General features: G+C 42.5%; 1 protein-coding gene across 1 annotated transcript in view; it reads right to left on the bottom strand.

Annotated features, from left to right (window-relative positions):
• GALR1 (galanin receptor 1) overlaps positions 1-19,533 on the bottom strand; it is a 248,512-nt gene that overhangs the window by 152,310 nt on the left and 76,669 nt on the right. The window contains exon 2 of the mRNA XM_075585512.1: positions 2,476-2,541. Within this exon, the coding sequence (XP_075441627.1) occupies positions 2,476-2,541 (66 nt within the window). The remainder of the gene's footprint in view (positions 1-2,475; positions 2,542-19,533) is intronic.

The following is a 19,533-nucleotide window of genomic DNA, read 5'->3' as shown; positions in this document are numbered from 1 at the left end:
GTCTTACATTTAATTGTAATATGTATTTAAAAAGTAATCAAGATGTCTTGATAGAACGTACATATAGATCCCATCCTCTAAAACAAAGGACATCTGCGAAGATTAATATGATCTTTATAAATATTTGTTTGTACATAAAATGTTGAAAGTATCTGTGGAATGGTCTCAATAAAATAATTTTCAGTTTTATTTGGTATGCAGTCCATTAATCCCTTCTTTATATGTACGATATGGATATCTTTATTTATAAAGCGCCCACATTGTACTCGGCACTTTACAAAAGTAATACAAAACAGTGCACGGAATTTTAATACAATAAATGCAACAAACTCAGCCAATGGGAAAGGCAATCCCTGCCCCGGGGAGCTCATAATCTAAGATGATCACACTGTACATCAAATCCCATGTACAGTCACATTCAATTAATTTAATTTAATAGTATCGGATCATAACATACTGTGTTTGTTCTTTAAGTCACAATGACAACATTTCCACTTTATACAGGTACTGAAAATCTACCAGGGTAGGTGCTAACAATTGGCTGCATTTTTTTTTTACAGTAACCCAATATTGTTGGGTATCAGGCTAGTAAATGGCTTAAGAATAAGCATTAAACTTTAGCAATTATTCATTTACCTACTCATTGGTACATGAGCATATGAAAACTGTTGGATAAATATCACTGTGGTAAAAATCTTCCATGCCCTGCTTTACCACTAGATTGCTAATAAAATGTACGATATTTCCAGATATTGCAAATACTTGTTAATTATCTCTCTCTTTCCCCTTTTTCATTTAATATTGTTTATATTGTCAACCAGCAATGTGCTCATTATATAGTTGGCACTGTAACGGAACAAAAGTAATAATAAGATCTAAGGATATGAGCTCAGGTGAGAAAAAAACAAATATTATTTTATAATTATTTTTTTGTCATGCACATGAAGTTACAAAGCGGCAGTCCATTGTAGACCATGTTTAAAAACTGTGGTCTGACAGCAGTTGTACAGCAGTATTTACTAAGTCATCATACTGAATGCATACCGCACCTTCTGTAAATGTATTAGAATAATTGAAAGGTGCCTTCCAACTACATTGCTGTCTCTGGAATTCATCTTTCAGACTGTGTGTTTTTTAAATAGGTGCTCTAGAAGAATTGCTTTGGTTTGCATTAACCCATTAGTAAAACAGTTGTCATAGCCGTTGTGGCATCCAAGTGGTTAATGGACCTCACACCATCACATTACCCTAACATTACTCTAACAAGCCACTCCTACCATACCACAGATGCTTAAGGAATAATTTATGGCTTTTTGGCATTAGAGACTATTGAATATTCCAAGTGGATCATTTCCAAAGTATGAGTTGGTCCTGCAGAATCGGATACTTGGTTGTGGCCGTCTTGTATCGCTCAAGTCACTGCCAGCGTTTGGCTGCCAAAAAAACATTTGCCACAGCCACTGGACACTCAGCCATCGGCCATTTCATCAATAAGGTCAGATCATTCATGGGATTTAAGCGGTTAGGTTAAGGGGTTAAGGAGAGGGGTTCAAGGGTAAGGGGTTAGGTTTTAGTGTAGGGAATTAGGGTAAGGGGTTAAGGTTTATAGTGTAGGGGGTAACATTAGTATTAGGGGTTAAGATTAAGGGGTTTAAAGGGTAAGGGAAAGGTTAGGGGCTTGCCTTGGTGGTGAAACAGCCGGAGGCAAGATGTACTTGCGGTGAGGTGAGTGGCGGCAATACGGCTGCGACCAAATGTCCTAGACCGTTGGTCCCTTTACTCTAAGACACAGTAGGACTTCAAGAGTGAGGTCCAGTAAGTGAGTTAGAGTTATTAGTAATCCAATGTTAGGGTAATTATGTATTGTATTGAAAAACGGCTCATGTTAGGTATACAATAAACATTTTCTTTACTACAGTATACAGAAAATAGATATAGTTTTTTTTTTTTTTTTTGCATTAGTCTAAACCTTAAGTATAGGTATGATTATAGCAATCTCTCCATTAAAGAGGTTGGCCCTATTTTTTTTGCAATAAGCTGTCCATTATGGTATCATTCCTGTGCAGAGGTCCAAGTGTTAGCTGGGTGGTAGCTACCGTATAGATCAAAGCTATGTTCATTTAATGTACAATCCCTTACACCTTCCCCTGAACTTGTCTCTACTAATTAAAGTCTCCTTGTTCTTTAGCTACTCTATATGGGAAGCCATCTTTATTCCAGAAGTCGGGAAATGTTGTGGGAATACTATTTGATGAGCTTTTCTATTAGAGTTGAATATTTAAATAACAAACACAAGGGAAAACACATGATACATATTATTAAGCAGCACAAGCAAATATAACATTCCATTCCATTTATAAGCCAACATATCCCCGCTGCCAAATTATATTATTAATCATTTTAATTGAAGAGTTCAAAGTGAAAAGCGTCAAAGTGTATTCTGATTTATAAAGAAGAGACATGAACGATAATTACCTTTTTCTTTGAAGCTTCTGATTTCTTTGACATGTTTCTTAACTTTTTATGCAGGTGGTTAAGGACCTAGAAAGATAAATAGAGCAATGTTAGTTTTTCTTCAATGTTTAGATAAATATGCAAGGTGGTGGCCTGCTGCATACAGCAAAGCATTACTTGAGTCACAGGAATATTTGATGGAGCAAAGAGCAACATTTTCTGGGAAACCACATCTTCAGGTTTTGTTACAAAATAAAATGCAGACATATAAATACCCTTAGAGCGTGACAGTGTATTTTGATGTTTGTCCTTTTTCTTTGTAACATTTTCAATGGATGGAGTTTCCCTGAAATGTTGTGCTTTATCATTAACCCTTTGAGGGTTGCGGGACCTGAGTGTTACTGCCTCTACAGCACAATGTAGTCACACGACCGCTGGGGCTATTTTGCAGGAAATAGAAGAGGAGTCCTTCTTCCTCCATTTCGTCACTGAGCAGATCGTGTCCTGAACTCCACAGTAATGCAGAAGACATCTAAGTGGCAAAACAAACCTCAGTTGGACATGACATTGTCACTATGTCACAGGGTCCCCATAGTGTCAGTCCCCATGATATAGTGACTGTCCTGGGTCATCCAAAGGGTTAAACCCTTTAAAATGTCTATGTGATTCTAGTAATCCTTTGCTTTGTGCAGCAGACCACCAGTCTTGCATATACTTTGCAGATAAAATAGATTCTCATCCTATCTGCAAGCACCAGCGTTTGACAGTGTTCTCCCCAGCTGTGTGTCTCACCACCACCATTTTATAATTGCACTGTTTGTATAAAAAGATACTACCATTAAGGCAGAAAATATTCTCTGAAAAGCTTAAACCATAATGTATCACAATCCCTGCTCAAAATGTTACAAAACATAACTGCTGTACACTCTTAGCCAGACTGGCACATTCTTTACAAAGTCTACCACTATAAATCTTAAATACTATAATGTTGTCCCATGTGTCACTGAAGTACAGCAAGGATAGCAAATCACAAGCAACAATGAATAAAACAGTGATAAATCATGGTGTTATGTACTGTAAGTGTTCTGCCTTGTGAAACTGTCATTTGTTTTTCTTCCAATATGATAACTTCATTCCTTTTAAGGTTTCAGAGCTTGTTGAAGTTAAAGACACTATTTGATATCAGAGGATAAAGTTTGAGCCCACCTTAATGTAACTGCCACTGAGTTCTTTGTACCAATCTGTAATTATTGAATTAGTTGAAAAGCTGGGGTGCTGCATGCACTGTCAACACTATTTAAGATCAAATTGTGAATTCATTTAAACAATTATTTTGCATTGAAGAAGTGAAGTACACGTTTACTTATGAAGAAAAACACCCTTTTGAACAACATAAAATATATTGCCTTTCAATTTTTAGTGTCACCAAAAATGTTCAATAAAAATGATATATTTAAAAATCTGTATTTATGTAAAACACAAACAGATATATAATATGTTGCTTGAATATAGATATTACCACCTTAAGATTAAATACTGTAGGTTTAATTGACTGAGACAAAGTTAATTTTTACTGATGACCATCCATCAGAGCTACCCTGTGATAATATGAGATGGAATGTAGTAAAAAAACTTTTTTTTTTTCTTTTATTAATTTAGCTTAAAGAACAGTAAATTCGTTTTGGAAATATGGTCTTCTATTATGTTTTTATAACATAAGTACACCATAACAACTAACCGTATGGATGCAATTTCAAAATTACTTTAAAAAAGGCCATATTTGCCTCCCATCTAAACATGAGCCAAACAATGGTTTAACATGTTATGCAATCTTGCATATGTAGCCCCCTTTCCCTGTGACTAAGGGGCTACGCGTGCGGAGAATTATCTGTGAGGCTCAAAGGAGGCCTAAGCCTCCGCCGCTGGGTGCCGCTGGGGTTGTCTCGTTTCTCGGTTTACAGCACCCCCACCTGGGAGGTATCCTAGCATAGCTGGATAACACCTCACAGGAACTAATATAGTCAGTAATGTCACACAGAGTATATAACAGGGGTATTTACTGAACACATAAAATACAACACAATATAAGAAAGGGTATATATCCCCAACGTACTTAGGGTGCAGTGGCACCAATATCCCTGGTGTCTTTCCCCCCTGTCAGTACCACCCAAGTATATGGAGTAGCGCTACCCCTGTGGTACGTTGGTGCACGTTTACCTCCCTGGGCACTCCTGTACCCAGGAACCGCTGACTTTAAGCAGAAGGATTCGTCTGATCCCACGACGTGAGGCCTCCAAGAATCCCTCCGCTCCTTGTGCGTCCGATCCACCTCTTAAGGGAGCTCCCGCTGTGGTGTGTCCCTTAATGTCTCTTTATGTGGGCTCGTGGTCTGGTCCCAGACCACAGGCTGCAGCTCACCGCGTGGCTGTCTGGTCACTGATGCAACGCCTGTCACTACAAGGGCTAAGGGGAGCATCCCTATCTGGGGCATTCCCTATAGTACCACAAGCTGACAGGGTCGGGTCTAGCTGGGACCTGGGGGGGGGGGGGTTGTGTCAGGCCTAGTCCGGTAGCCACTTGTACCCGGACACTACCTACTCCCTCGCAGTCCCTGCTCTGACTGGCGCGCAGTTCCTAGCAAGCCAAATGTAACATCTCTGCTTGCCGTGGATCTAGCAGCCTTATTGGCAGTGTGCTCTCGCATGTTAAGCAGCCCCGGGGGCTGCTGGGACCTGTAGTCCCTTGTGGAGCCGGTCTAATGGGTGACACAACTCTGCTGTACTGTGCATGCGCAGGAACTCTCATGCATGCGCAGCTATTTCCAAGATGGCGGTGCCCTGCAGTGGCTTCCGCCATGGAGCTCCGAAGCAACGCAGCGCTCCATGCAGCCAGCCGGGTCTGCCTGTGGCTCCTGAGGCACCAGGGCACGTCTGCAGCCATCCCCGTCCTGGCTACGAGGTAAGAGGGGAACCTGGCTACATATAGAATACCAGACAATGTATCAAATGTTCTAGGAAGATCCTCCTAATTCCTCCTCAACTTCAGACATTTTATATATACCTGAAATATTGATTGCAATTGCATTTGATTAAAACTCTATTTACTGTACATGTAATTATTTTGTACCTGTAGTAAGTGTTATGTGTGTGTGTTTGTGTGTGTGTGTCTGAGAAAGGGTGAGAGAAACAGCGCACAACCCTAGTTAACTATTCTCAGCTGTTTCAGCTGTTGGGGGTTGGTGGCTCCTCCTTCCCGGGTTTTAAGCCCGCCCCTCCCCACTTCCCAAGTTAGTAGGTCCTTTCATTCTGCTGGATATAGATCCAATGTGGTCTTTCTCCCTCCTAATAGAGGTAAATGATAATTTTAATCCTAATAGAGGTATATTAGTTTTTTTATCTGGTAGTGTTAGGACTTGCGAACGAGTGTCTGCCTTGTCGTGGCTCGCAAAATTACAACACTTTGGCCAAAGGGCTAAAGTAAATGACCCTTTTTCAAGAGAATATATAAGTATTTTACTGTGTATTTCTGTCATGTTGGATGTAGCATTGGGCTTCTCTGTCGTCTGTTGTATACATATGCCACGCTCAATAGCACTCCATTTTGACACTTATATACATACATATATTTTGTGGGGGCTCAGGGGTTCCCAAAAAGAACTTGCAGGGGTTTTGTGTTCTGTCCTCAGACCAAACCATCAAGGGCAGCAGCAACAGAGCAAAGTGATAGTATAAGACAGCTCAGGTCAGACACTCAACTCTATCAGCTGTGTATGCAGGAGATCCGATCAGTAGAAAACAAATCACGTGTTTAATGCAGCATGATAACGTGAAACACCCTACGAATTTCATCAGCATCCGCTGACTTCCTCAGGGGATGCCAGGTAAGGTACGGCATAAACTATTTATGTAAAACACTGCAAGAAGTTCATTGGTAAGCAGAAGAATCATACAGCAGCAGGCAATTAGATATAAAAATGGGGAAAGTAGCAAGTAAAAGGGCTGGAGGCAAAAAGCAAATAAAACTATTTATTAGGCATATAAGCCAAAAATAAAGACACACATCTTAAAAATAAAGGGAGGAGACATAGGCACCCGGTGAGTGAGAGGTGGAATCGGTTTGTGCAGGACTCCACCACGAGAGTGTGGATCATCTGGCTATTCACCCCGGGTTGCCACCTCCGTCAGGAACCTAGCAGCAACAACATGGGATACAGACGCCTACTGGGAGAGGGGAGATCTGTCCTACCTAGGATTCTGGTTACGGGGGTACGGATCCTCTGGCTGTTCTCCATGTGCTGCTACCTCCACACGGAATTCTGGTGAGGTGGTTGCTGTACCAGTCCACAAATAATTGGCTTAGTGAATGGACCAGTAGCCTTTATTATACAGATACCGGCATTCTACATATTACAACAGTTCTACAGTTTCATAATTATCACTAGACACAACACACAAAACCCCAGCAAGCTCTTTTTGTCGTTTGTTATCACTAGACACCTCATTGTTTGTAGCATCAATTTTGGGGTTAATCACTCTTTTCTCCATAGATATAAAAATGCCTTACTTCAATAAAATTTAAAATACAACCAAATTGATCATCTAATGAATAAAAGGGATACAAATACCAGAGAGTAAAAGCTTCTAATATTATAAATTGAAAAACATAACATTATAACATTAAAATAACAAATAATACATCAATATTATTCCTAAATAAAAACATTTTTTGAGGACTCTTGCAGCTTCCAGCGGCGATTGCTCAAGAAGGAGGCATTTTGGACTCTCGATCTGGACTTGGCCTTTAGGGCTATACATACATACATACAGGGACAATCAATGGTTATTTTGGCAAATGCATGCTTTTATGTATTTTATATGTATTTTGGTACGCTATGTTTTTTTTTTAATGCTATTTCTTTTGTGTTTTGAATTTGTATGCTGGCATTTTTTGTGGTGTTTTCAATTGATTATTTCAGGGGTATTTTTGGTGTTTGCTTTTTAATAGTGGATTATTTTTGGTATTTTGATTATGTCTGATGGTGTTTATTTTGAGCTTTCTTTTATTATTGATGGTTTTGTTTTGGTGTTTTTAATTGTTAATTCTGGTGTCTAATTGGTATTTGCTTAATTAAATGGTGGTAATGTTGTGTTTACTTGCTTATTGTTGTTTGTTTGGTGATTGTTTTAAATGCATTGGATATTGTTTTTGATTTGTTTATTTTTAGGTTGACCATTGACTGGCATAGAGTGAAATCATGCCCATATTATATGGGCATGATGTACCCACTACCAATGAATGGGTGAGGGTGTGGTAGTTGCCTGGGGAGGGTGGTTAGGCCTCCTGTGTGTGGAGTGGGGAATGGTGGATTAACCCCTTAAGTACTCTAGCGGTTACTAACCACTAAGGTGATTAAGGGGTGTAACGGAGTGCTCACCACAAACAAGGCATGACCGTGAGGCCGAGGTGGGGATAGATATACAACACCAACCCACAGCCGCGTTGGTGCGTCTGGAGTGTAGATTGGTCAGGATTGGAGAGGTAAGGATAGTCAGAGGTACTTGCCGGGGTTTTTAGAGGTGCGGAACGTTGCAGGTATTTAGCTGTGGTCAGGATTGAAGATATGCAGATCGTCGTGGAACTTTGCCGAGTTTGGGGTTTGAGCAGTGCGGATCATTGTTGGTAGCCAGGGTCAGGAGTTTAGAAGAGCAGAGTCCATAAGAATAGCCAAGGTCAGAAACACAGGAGCTAGGAACCGGAGTACAAGACAAGACTGTGGAGGCAAGACAGCAGTCAACATTTCGCACATACAAAGGTTTATGCTCAGCTGATTTGCCAGTGGGCCGGCTGAGCATTTATAGGACACGGATACCAATGAGGTAGCAAATAGGATGAGGCACATCAGTAAGACTGACCGTTATAGGCAAAAGCGGTGCAAGAGACAGGAGTGGGGAGGATCCCTGAAGAGGATAGATGACACGGCTTGTGTGTGCGCTGACCACGTGTGCACACTGATGTCGCCGTGGGGTGGAGTCTGGAGGCGGGACCAGTTAGGGTGGTATTTACATCTGTGCATGCCCCTAGTATGGCAGCTGGTCCCAGGAGAAGGGAGAGAAGCATCACGGATGACGGAAGGAGAGGGGAGCTCGATCACGTGCTAGGGTAATTGCTGAGTGCGCCAAGCGTGACACAGATCACGGATCCTGACAGTACCCCCCTCAGGAGCGACCTTCGGGCATCTTAGGAAGGGCTTGTACAGATATTCGGTGTGGAAGAGCCGGACAAGACTGGGGGCATGAAGACGATGGTGAGGAACTCAGGACCGTTCCTCAGGTCCAAAGCCTCCTCCAGTGTACCAGATACTGGATCGGACTCCTTGAAGTCCTGGAGTCCAAGATGGACTGAACCTCATACTCCTGTTGGCCTTGTATGAGGAGAGGATCTGGAGACTAGGATGAGTAAGGGAAGTGAGGGTCCAGGATAGTTGGTTTCAACAAGGAGACGTGTAACACCGACGGGATCCTCATAGACGAAGGAAGGCATAGGTGGTATGCCACTGGGTTGACTTTCTCCACCACGGTATAGGGTCCAATGAACCTTGGTGACAATTTTAGCGTGGTGACCTTAAGGCGGATATTTTTAGAAGACAACCACACCCTGTCTCCCGGGCTGAATTCTTGAATCCTGTGCCGATGACGATCCGCCTGAGTCTTCTGTCTAGAAGTTGCCTTCCTAAGATTCTCCTGGATTCTTTTCAATGAATTCTGTAGCCAACGAATTCTGTTGTCTGCTGCCGGTACCCAAGAACTGGGTGTGGCGATGGGCAGGAGAGATGGGTGAAACCCATAATTAATGAAGGGAAACTCCATGGTGGATTCACTGCACAGATTGTTGTGTGCAAACTTGGCCCAGGGAAGGTCAGTCCAGTCATCCTGGGTGTCCGAGACGAAATATCTAATATATTATTCCAGGGACTGGTTGGTTCGCTGTGTCTGACTGTGTTGGTTTTGGTGTGATAACCCGAGGAGAACTGTAGCGCAATACCAATTGCTGGGAGAAGGAACGCCAGAACTTAGATATAAACTGGGATCCTCGATCAGAAACGATAACCTGTGGCAGAAAATTTCTTTGACAAAGACGTCTGCCAGTTTAGGAGAGTTGGGAAGCCCCTTCAAGGGAATAAAGTGGGGCTGCTTAGAGAAGCTGTCAACCCCTACTAAGATGGTGTTCATCCATTTAGAGACGAGTAGTTAAACGATGAAATCCATGGACATTTGTGCCATGGTCGGTCCGGGAAGAGGTCGTAGAAGTCCTGGTGGTTTGTTACAGGGAGTCTTGCTACGAGCACATGTCGATCACGCAGCAATGAATTCCTTAATGTCCTTCTGCATGCCAGGCCAGCAAAAAGTCCGCTCCAGAAGATCGGTGAGTCTTCTAGTACCTTGATGTCCTGATGATTTGGAAGAATTACCCCATTCCAGAACCTTCCTCCGAAAATGTGGTGAGGTAAAAAATCGCCACTCTGGAACTTCGAGACCTTCTGGGATGTGGGACTGGTTCTGTACAATATCTTTCAAGGCATCAAAGGTGTTAGCGGAAAATATGCACTTGGAGGGGAGTGTAGTCTCCTGGTGATCCTCGGTCTTGTCCTCCACCAAAAACTGACGGGAGAGGGCATCGACCTTGACATTCTTCGAACCTGGTAAGAAGGAAATAATGTAATTGAAACGGGAAAGGAAAAGCAACCCCCGCCTTTAATGTAGAGCTACTGTAGTTCTTGTGGTCAGTCAGGATAGTAATAGGATTCTCTGTGCCTTCTAAAAGATGTCTCCATTCCTCTAACACTAACTTGATGTCTAGAACTTCCCGGTTACCTACGTGATAATTTTGTTCGGCTGGAGAAATTATTTTCGAGAAAAAGGTACAGGGATGGAGTCTGGCTTGGGGGGTCCTTCTCTGAGACAGAATGGCTCCAGCCCCAACATCTGATGTATCCACTTCCAAGGCGAACGGTAGTTTGGGTCCGGATGTATGAGGATAGGAGCAGAAACAAAGGCAGTTTTTAGATGATCGAATGCTTGGCTAGCCTCCGGCGACCATGAAGCAGGATCCGCACCTTTTTTAGTTAACGCTGTAATGGGGGCTACCGCAGAAGAGACATTTTGAATGAACCTGCGGTAGTAATTTGTGAAGCCCATAAAGCATTGTACGGCCTTAAGGGTGGTGGGACGAGGCCAATCCAGGACCGCCTTCACTTTAGCAGAATCTATGGTGAGACCAGTGTCCTAAATGATGTATCCCAAAAATACCATGGTGGTTTGGTGGAACAAACACTTCTCCAGGTTGGCGAACAAATGGTTTTCCCCTAGGCGTAGAAGTACCTGTTTGACATGGGCAAAATGTTCCTGTGAAGACTTAGAAAAATCATTATGTCGTCTAAATAGACAATAACTGGTTGAGCAGATATCTGAAGATCTCAATAACGAGATCTTGAAAGACGCAGGAGCATTGCAGAGGCCGAAAGGCATGACGAGGTATTCATAGTGGCCATCTCGTGCATTGAAAGCCGTTTTCCATTAGTCGCCCTGGCAAATTCTCACCAAATTGTAGGCCCCACGCAGATCCAATTTAGTGAAGATGGTGGCCCTTTGGAGGCGATCGAAGAGCTCCATAATCAATGGTAAAGGATAATGATTCTTGATGGTGATCTTGTTAAGGCTTCTATAATCGATACAGGGTCGTAGTGATCCGTCCTTTTACTTCACAAAGAAGCCCGCTCTGGCTGGAGAAGATTTCTGTATAAAACCCCTTTGAAGATTTTCATCAATATACTCCTTCATAGCTTTAGTCTCTGGAAGGGAAAGAGCTTTAGTCTCTAGAAGGGAAAGTGGATATGAGCTTCCCCTATAGGGATACTGAGCCAACGCCCTGCGCGGCAGTGCCCGTTTTGTTTAAAACAAAAGTCTGAAAAAAACTGCTGCCGATCTCTGTGCGCATGTGCACAGCGGAGGTTTCGGCACCCATGTGCATGGAAAGCAGGGTGTCTGGCCTGCTGCCTGTAGGCCCGCTTCCAATGTGGGATGGAGGTGAAGCACTGTGCTCCCCCGCACCCGCCAACCCAGCTCCCCCGCGCCCGCCTCCTGCCCCGGGCAGCAGCTGCCCGCGAGGACCGGGGGCAGGGGGGGGGGGGTCCCGCATGGGAATTAGACCACCAGTCTTTCTCCCCCACCACAGTCTACCTCCTGTGCCCACCCCCCCGATGGCCCACACTGACTCTACTTTCATTGGCAATAAGATAACCAAGGCTATTTTGCGAGTCTTGGTGTCCATAACAGAGGGAAGACAAAACCGCTGGTATACTAAAATGTTTTGCTTTTTCCTGAGTGCTGATGTGTTGAAACTTAATGCAAGTTTATGTTGAACATTTTTTTTTATGGTTGCAATTATTGATGTACCATTGTTATTTTTTTCCTGTCCCCATTGGCGGAATGAGTTTGCTATTTTTAACACTTTCTGCATTTCCTAGCGATTTCTATACTCACGTTTCTCATACTGTGACACTCCTTACATAACAGTTGCTGTATTTCACACACCGCTCCCAGGATTTCTTTCTAAGTAGAAAGTACGCGTTGTAGGCATTAGAAGGATAGAGTGTGGTTTATGTTAAACCGCACTTGATTTCCTTGTGTTTCTAGCCATACATTTTCGGGAGGTTTCTTTACTGTCTATGTCTGCAGGCATCTAATTTTATCAGTGATCAGGCAGTCACTCACGCAGTCATCCACCCAGGCAGTCACCCACCCAGGCAGTCACCCACTCACCCACCTAAGGCAGTCACTGTCACGGGAGACAAGCACTTTTAACACATTTATACCAGGGATCATATGATTGGGCAAAGTAAGGAGATAAAATAAATTGCAATTTATTCCATGAATTACCATACACACAATGTTTCACAATTACACTCAAAATACACTTACTGGGACGGGGAAAACAAAATAAATTGCTTCCAGAATGAAATCTTGAAAAACAGTCTTTAGGAGAACTTTCCCAGGAGCGGGAGTTACCCGCAAAACTGCTTGGAATTGTCCTCGGTCAGCTGTGCAAGTTGCCACCGCTGTGTACTCCAACGGAGCTGCTTCCTTTGTTCTGCCACCACGGTAATGGCACTTGGAATCTTTGTATCTTACGAACTCTTAAATGTTTCTTACGAAGCTTGATGAATCTTGCATGAATCTTTAGATTGTTCTGATTCTCGATGCGCTGCAGGAATTTTTATAGAGGTCAGAACCCTATACTTAAGCAGTGCAGTCAATCCCTCCGTGGGAATAATTTTTCCCACCTATCCTGGAGTTACCAATACTTTAGAAACCTGGCAGAGGGGGCTTCTTATTCTGCTAAGAGCATGCGCCAACCTAGCACCTTTGCTCCTTAGCATATGAGACCTAGCCCCTCTACCTGGCAACACTAAGTCTGGGCTGGCCATCATTTGCCAAACAGCCTGGACTTTACACTAGGATAGGGGGACTTGAGGAACCCCTCCCCAACTACCACCTCAGGGACACTGAGCCCTTTCAACTCCGGGTTTTTACAGACATCGTGGCACCAAGCCAGTGGAGCTACAATAAATGAGAATTTCCCCGTCCCCGATGGTCTAAATGAAAGCACAATGTGCCTAACATGTTTAATACACAGTCAGTCACCCACCCACACAGGTAGTCATTCACACAGGCAGGCAGTCATGCAGTCACCCACCCAGGCAGGCAGTCACCCACCCAGGCAAGCAGTCACCCACCCACACTGGCAGTCAGTCAACCCCACAACCCAGGCCCATACTTAACCCCCACCCAAGGCCCATACTAAATCCCCCCCCAGGCATTTTGTCATATTGGATGTAGCATTGGGTATCTTTGTCTTTTGTTGAAAATATTAAAATAAACAGATTTCATTGTAATGTTTTGTTCCGTATTACAATAAGAAGAAAACGGTTAAGTAAAAGTTGTGCTCTAAAAAATGTTTTTCATGGTTGGTGCGTTTGGGGGCGGACCTGCTCTTTTCATTTGTCCTGGGCCCCCTGATTTGTGTTGGCAGCCCTGTCCTTATCAGCTCACACTACTATTGAGGAGTGATAGCAATTTACTTACTTGCTTTGGGGTAGAATCTCCTTAATCTAACCTTCGTAGAATGCTTGTCTGAGCTCATCGGACCACATCTTTCATGAGTCAGCGCTGTCAGTTTTCTTTTGGATTTTTCTCCAGCTCTTCTCCCGGTGTTCACTATTATCTTTGTTTAAAATATTATGGTGCAAACATTCAGACTGCTTATGGATTTTTATTAACTACAGTCTTATGGTATTGCACATTAAATAATTTGGCATTGCTGTATGTGAGATTTATTTATATGACAAATTGTTTGCGCTATTTCTGCATATTTTTAATTTTGTGTAATATTGTATATATTGTGATCACATTACCTTGCTCTGAGCATGCTGCTTATATATCCTGTACCTATACATTTTTCCCTTTGCCTCTCTTCTAATCACCAGCTCTTAACATTTTCTGTCTTACGTGTATCTGTCTCTTCACCTTTGTCTTTTACAACACGTATTTGTTTTTTAGCATCTACAGTAGGCTAACATTTCTCTGTTTGTACAATGAAATCTCCACCCATTCGCCTAATCTATATAAGCACAGGGTTTTTTTTCTGTGCTTGTTTTACTAGGTACCTTCCTGACCTGAGGAAGAGAGCATTGTTTTCAAAAGGTGGTATTTAAAATACATTCTATCAGTCCAAATTAAAAATGTATCACCTATACTCAAAGTACACATTTATTTTTTAATAAGCTGTTTTCAATTATTTTTTTACTATGAATTAACCCTTAGTGCCCATTGCTGCACTCTAACAAAATATCATCTTTTATGACTTGGTATATCTAAGCAGGCTTCAGCAGTTTTTAATGGTGAATGATTCCTGTATCAGACGCGAAATACAGGTACTGGCATTAATCTGACATGCAACACTGAAAAGATTAGAAGAACACCTTGTCAGTATTGATGCAATCTGTAATAATATACAGTATACAGAGACACTACAATCCCAAGGCATACCTGAAAATTAGATTAACATCTCAAAGAAAAGTATCTTCCGTGCCAATTTTTTTTATAAATAAAGAAAACCCTAGCTCAGAATGTATCCAGCAAATATTTAAATGTAGTCTTCTTGTAATTTTGTAGCACTTAGAGCCTAAATTATGTGTAGCTAGGTCTCCCCCCTGGGTCCCCTTTCCTTTCCCCTTACCTCCAGATCTGCTGCAGAGGAGCGCGGGTACTGCGGTAGCCGCAAGGGAACTGCAGGGTTAGGAGCCGCGTGTGCGAGCATCCGATGGGGCTGGAGAGACGAGCCAGTCGCCGGGAGCTTGTGGCGCACCTGGTTAGTGGGGGACATCATCTTTAGTTGCGCAGATGCTACCGGAGGTGCAGCAGCCAATGCAGGGCTTGGCGCATGCGCAAAGAGTGCAGGAGCAGCGGCCATTGCTCAGATAGGAACTACAAGTCCCAGCAGCCCCCAGGGCTGTTTGTCACGTGTTGTGCAAGAGCCAATAGGGCAGTAATATTCTTGGAGTAGTAGATGGATACAATTTGCGTGCTAGAGATCACACCAGTCAGAGCTGGGACACGGAAGGGGTAATAGGTATGTGCATGTGTCTGTGGCACCTGCACTAGGCCAGATATCCCCTATTAAGCCCCAGCTAGGCCCTGACTCCCCTGTGTAGATTGTGGTTGCTGCAGGGACAGGACCATAGATAGGGACACGGTCCCTGTAGCACTAGCACATAGGGACACAGACAAGACGTAGCTGCATCCTATGCTCAGGTTTTCTGGGACCAGACACCTTCTCCATAAGAGACTTATCAGTGTGGGACCCTCCAACCGGATACCGCCCATGGAGGAGGCAGATCCATCGCTTGATCATTGGATCCAATCTTCTACCGCGCACCTGGGTGTGGGATCACCAAGCAGGTACCCAACGCATCACGTGCACCAACCAAACACATTAGTGGGCAGCGTTGTACCACATATTGGTGGGGAATTACCTTGTGGATGCCAGGGTGGTTGGGTGCCCATGGGCCCCTTTCAGTACTTTGGGGACTGTGGTCTAGGTGGGGGACAAAGGGCTGGTAGGTACGGCCGTGCGTGGTCTGGGGGTTAGTGGGATTGTATATATTGTGTGAGTTACTTCTGGTTGCCTATAGTAAAATGATATAGAACCTCGCTCAAACCCCTAATGTATGTTGCTGCATGCTGCCTGGGAGTGGGTAGATAGAATAAAGAGTTGGAAAACTCTGTTGAGAAAACAGGGTACACATTAGAGAATCCCAAATAGTGGTGCACTGCAGACCAATGGTTATAATATAATAAGGTCAAGGTGCGACTGTGAGTTGACAGTTAAAATAAAATTTATTCATAGACGTGTGATATTAGTTAAAAATAATAATGTGAATCCAAATTCAGAAGAATAGGATAAACATGTATAAGGTTCCTCCAGCTGAAATTCCAGCTGTATATTGATGTCAAAATGACTCAGTGAGGGGTATAGTCTAAGTGCTTTCTGAGTATGGATGTCAGGACCAGCTATACTCTCAAAACACCAGTGTAGCTGGTGTGCAGTGAGATAGGTAGATAGCACCAGGGATCGTATATACTATTATCTCCCAGTGAGCAGACGTCTCTGCAATAGAGGAAATGTAAAGTATATTCCTCACATAAGGGTCATAGTGTTCCCTTGGATAGATAGATATCTATCCTATGAAAAGGGGATATCTCCTGTGTATCGTAAGTATGGTACACTGTAAACACTACAAAGTATGTGTAGAAAGGACATCTAGTGGGTGAGTAAACCCACGCGTATTGCAATGAAAAGATCCCTAATGGTGATCTAATGGTGTATGATCTGCGCATGCGCGATATACCCTGTACAAGATAAACTCTGCGATGATACTTAAATATACACAGACGTTGTTCCTATTTGGAATAGAGATGGAAAACCATTTCTCTCATAAATGAGTGTTCATGAGAGACTGTGTGTTTTCACGATGTTTATTAGTGTCGTCTGATGGCGTCAGTGGAGTTACAACGTCTGTGTATATTAAAGTATCATCACAGAGTTTATCTTGTAAAAGGTATATCGCGCATGCGCAGATCAAACACCATTAGATCACCATTAGGGATCTTTTCATTGCAATACTTACTCAGGCAGCTATATGCATTCGTTTATGCATCACTAACCTGCACTATCACTATCATGAATCACCAGCTATTGGATGATTCATCTCAGGTTTAACAATACACAGGAGATATCCCCTTTTCATAGGATAGATATCTATCTATCCAAGGGAACACTATGACCCATATGTGAGGAATATACGTTACATTTCCTCTATTGTAGAGACATCTGCTCACTAGGAGATAGTAGTAAATACGATCCCTGGTGCAATCTACCTATCTCACTGCACACCAGCTATACTGGTGTTTTGAGAGAATAGCTGGTCCTGACATCCATACTCAGAAAGCACTTAGATTATACCCCTCACTGAGTCATTTTGACATCAATATACAGCTGGAATTTCAGCTGGAGGAACCTTATACATGTTTATCCTATTCTTCTGAATTTGGATTCGCATTATTATTTTTAATTAATATCACACGTCTATGAATAAATTTTATTTTAACTGTCAACTCACAGTCGCACCTTGACCTTATTATATAATAACCATTGGTCTGCAGTGCGCCACTATTTGGGATTCTCTAATGTGTACCCTGTTTTCTCAACAGAGTATACCAACTCTTTATTCTGCCTATAGTAAAATCATTATCTTACATCAGTTTGTAATTCCTTATGTAACGGGGGTATTCCACACAGTAGAATCCCGTAAAGGTGGAGGCACTACCGAGCATCACTCAGGTGCACCCCAGGTTCCCAGCGGAGGAGGTTCAGATCTCCTGGGCACCACAGGTATTGCACTACACCCACACACCGTAGTCACACATCTCCCAGGAGGTGGGGGAAAGTGCGCTAGATATGTTTATGCCGTGTCAGTCAGTGTCACACAAAATATATGCATGAAGCGTTATTAAATAATACCATATTTTTCAATTCCATATATCTAAGAAATTCCACACCTAGTGGTAATATGCTGAATGCCCAAGGGATCAATCAAGCACACAAATATACTTAAATTAGGACTCCTTTTATATCTAAACCAGAACTCTTTCTACATATCATGTGTGAACCACTGAGAAAAAAGGCGTATATACACACATACAGGTGTCCAACCATTGGACCTCTTCAAATAAAGAGACACACACCAGAAAATAACCAATCAGAAAGTAACCAACCAGAAAATGACAGAAGCTTACTATGAATCATAAATTATTTTAGTACATATGAAAGCATGTAGTTCTGTTATTCATTATCCAATAGGTTGACACCTCCATCAAGGCTATTAGGGCTATTAGGATAACCGTTAGGATAAAGATTATCATTAGGAAAAAGATTAATGCATCAACATCAACTGCATTTTTCATCCACATCGATACATGTATGCTTGGACACTATTAAGTGAGGATTCTTACAGCAGTGAAGGTGGAATCCTGACCAGCTAGTCAATTTATATAGTGGGTGGTTGGTGTTATTTGGAATTGCTTATATAGATGATACTCCAGGGTTTTACACCAGAAGAGACTTATCTATGTGAAGGAATTGTGCTTATTATTAGCTATTGATGGCATAAATAGAGCACCATACAGTTTTTTGATTTATGTTTATGGGCATTGAAATTATTTGACTGTGTGCCATGTGTGCCAACCATTGGTCAAATAATTACTTACAGTGGCTAATAACCCATTTGAGATTGCTGATTCAGTTTTTCTAGGCAGGGCTAATTTGTTTTCTGACTTTGCATTATATAGCTTGAAGCCCTTTGCAAATCAGTACATGTATGGTTCCAATGCTTCAAAATCATACTGTGGAGATATCTAGGTTTCAGCCAAATGGGCAATCTAAGATGAAACACAAATCATAAAACAGAATACAATTCCAACAACTACTGTATGGACAAAAGGGGGGAATAGGAACTTGCAACAAGTAAAGAAAAAAGGGAGGTCAAAAAAACCCTGTCCGCAGCGGGGAAGAAAAATAATCCCCACTAAGGAAAACAACAAGGGCAGTGCTACAAATATCAGAGACTAACAAAGTTGTGTTAATGAAAAGAAAGAAAAAGACTGAGAAAATGAGAGCACTCAATAATCCTCAATACCAAGTTTTAAAAATGATCATTCAATTATTCATTCATCCTTAAATAGAAAATTGTAAGGTCAGATCCCTAGACAAAAACTCTATTAAATCATAAAGAGTGTCATCACACCTCTACACAAACAAAACAAGGATAAAGTTAATGGTAAAATCTAATCTAACATACTGTAGGTGTAGCCCTGTGTAATTTTGGGGTTACATGCCTCTCTCTTCCTGTGCAGTAAAACCCTGTTAAGAGGGCAGGTTTGCCAGGAGTTATCATGAGGTTTTCCCTCAATCCCTTGTGAGGTGTAATATGTAGCAAAGGAAGTGACAGCATGCTCTGTGTCCACTTACAGTGACATAGGGGTGGTGCCTCCTGGAGCTATATAATACGCATCACTTCCTAAAGTTAGTGTCTGGTGTAAGAGCTGTGAGTCTGTGCAGTTCAAGTGTCAGTCTGTCAAGTGTTGCAGAGTGGACAAGCTGACCCCACACTGTGCCAGGGCTCTGGCACAGCTTGTGGCCCTCCCTTAGGGGAGAGGATACAAACTATTCCCTTTCTCTATTAGAGAGTCAGGAACATCCTTAAGGTGGGAAACCTTGAACATGTGCGGCTAAGTACCGGCCGCTATGATGGGCAGTCTGCCATGGAGGATGTTAATAAAGAGTGCCTTGATTAAAAGAACCTTCTCGCCTGAGCCTGGAGTTAATCAGGGAGAAGCTGCACCCAGGGGTTCTCTTCCAGAGACTCCTCCCTGCTGTCGTGGGGATGTGGAAGATATGGAGGCG

The sequence above is a fragment of the Ascaphus truei genome, chromosome 2 (assembly GCF_040206685.1).
Source record: "Ascaphus truei isolate aAscTru1 chromosome 2, aAscTru1.hap1, whole genome shotgun sequence".
NCBI classification, from domain to species: domain Eukaryota; kingdom Metazoa; phylum Chordata; class Amphibia; order Anura; family Ascaphidae; genus Ascaphus; species Ascaphus truei.
Note: the sequence above shows the minus strand (reverse complement) of the source record. Positions and strands in the feature narration are given on the sequence as shown.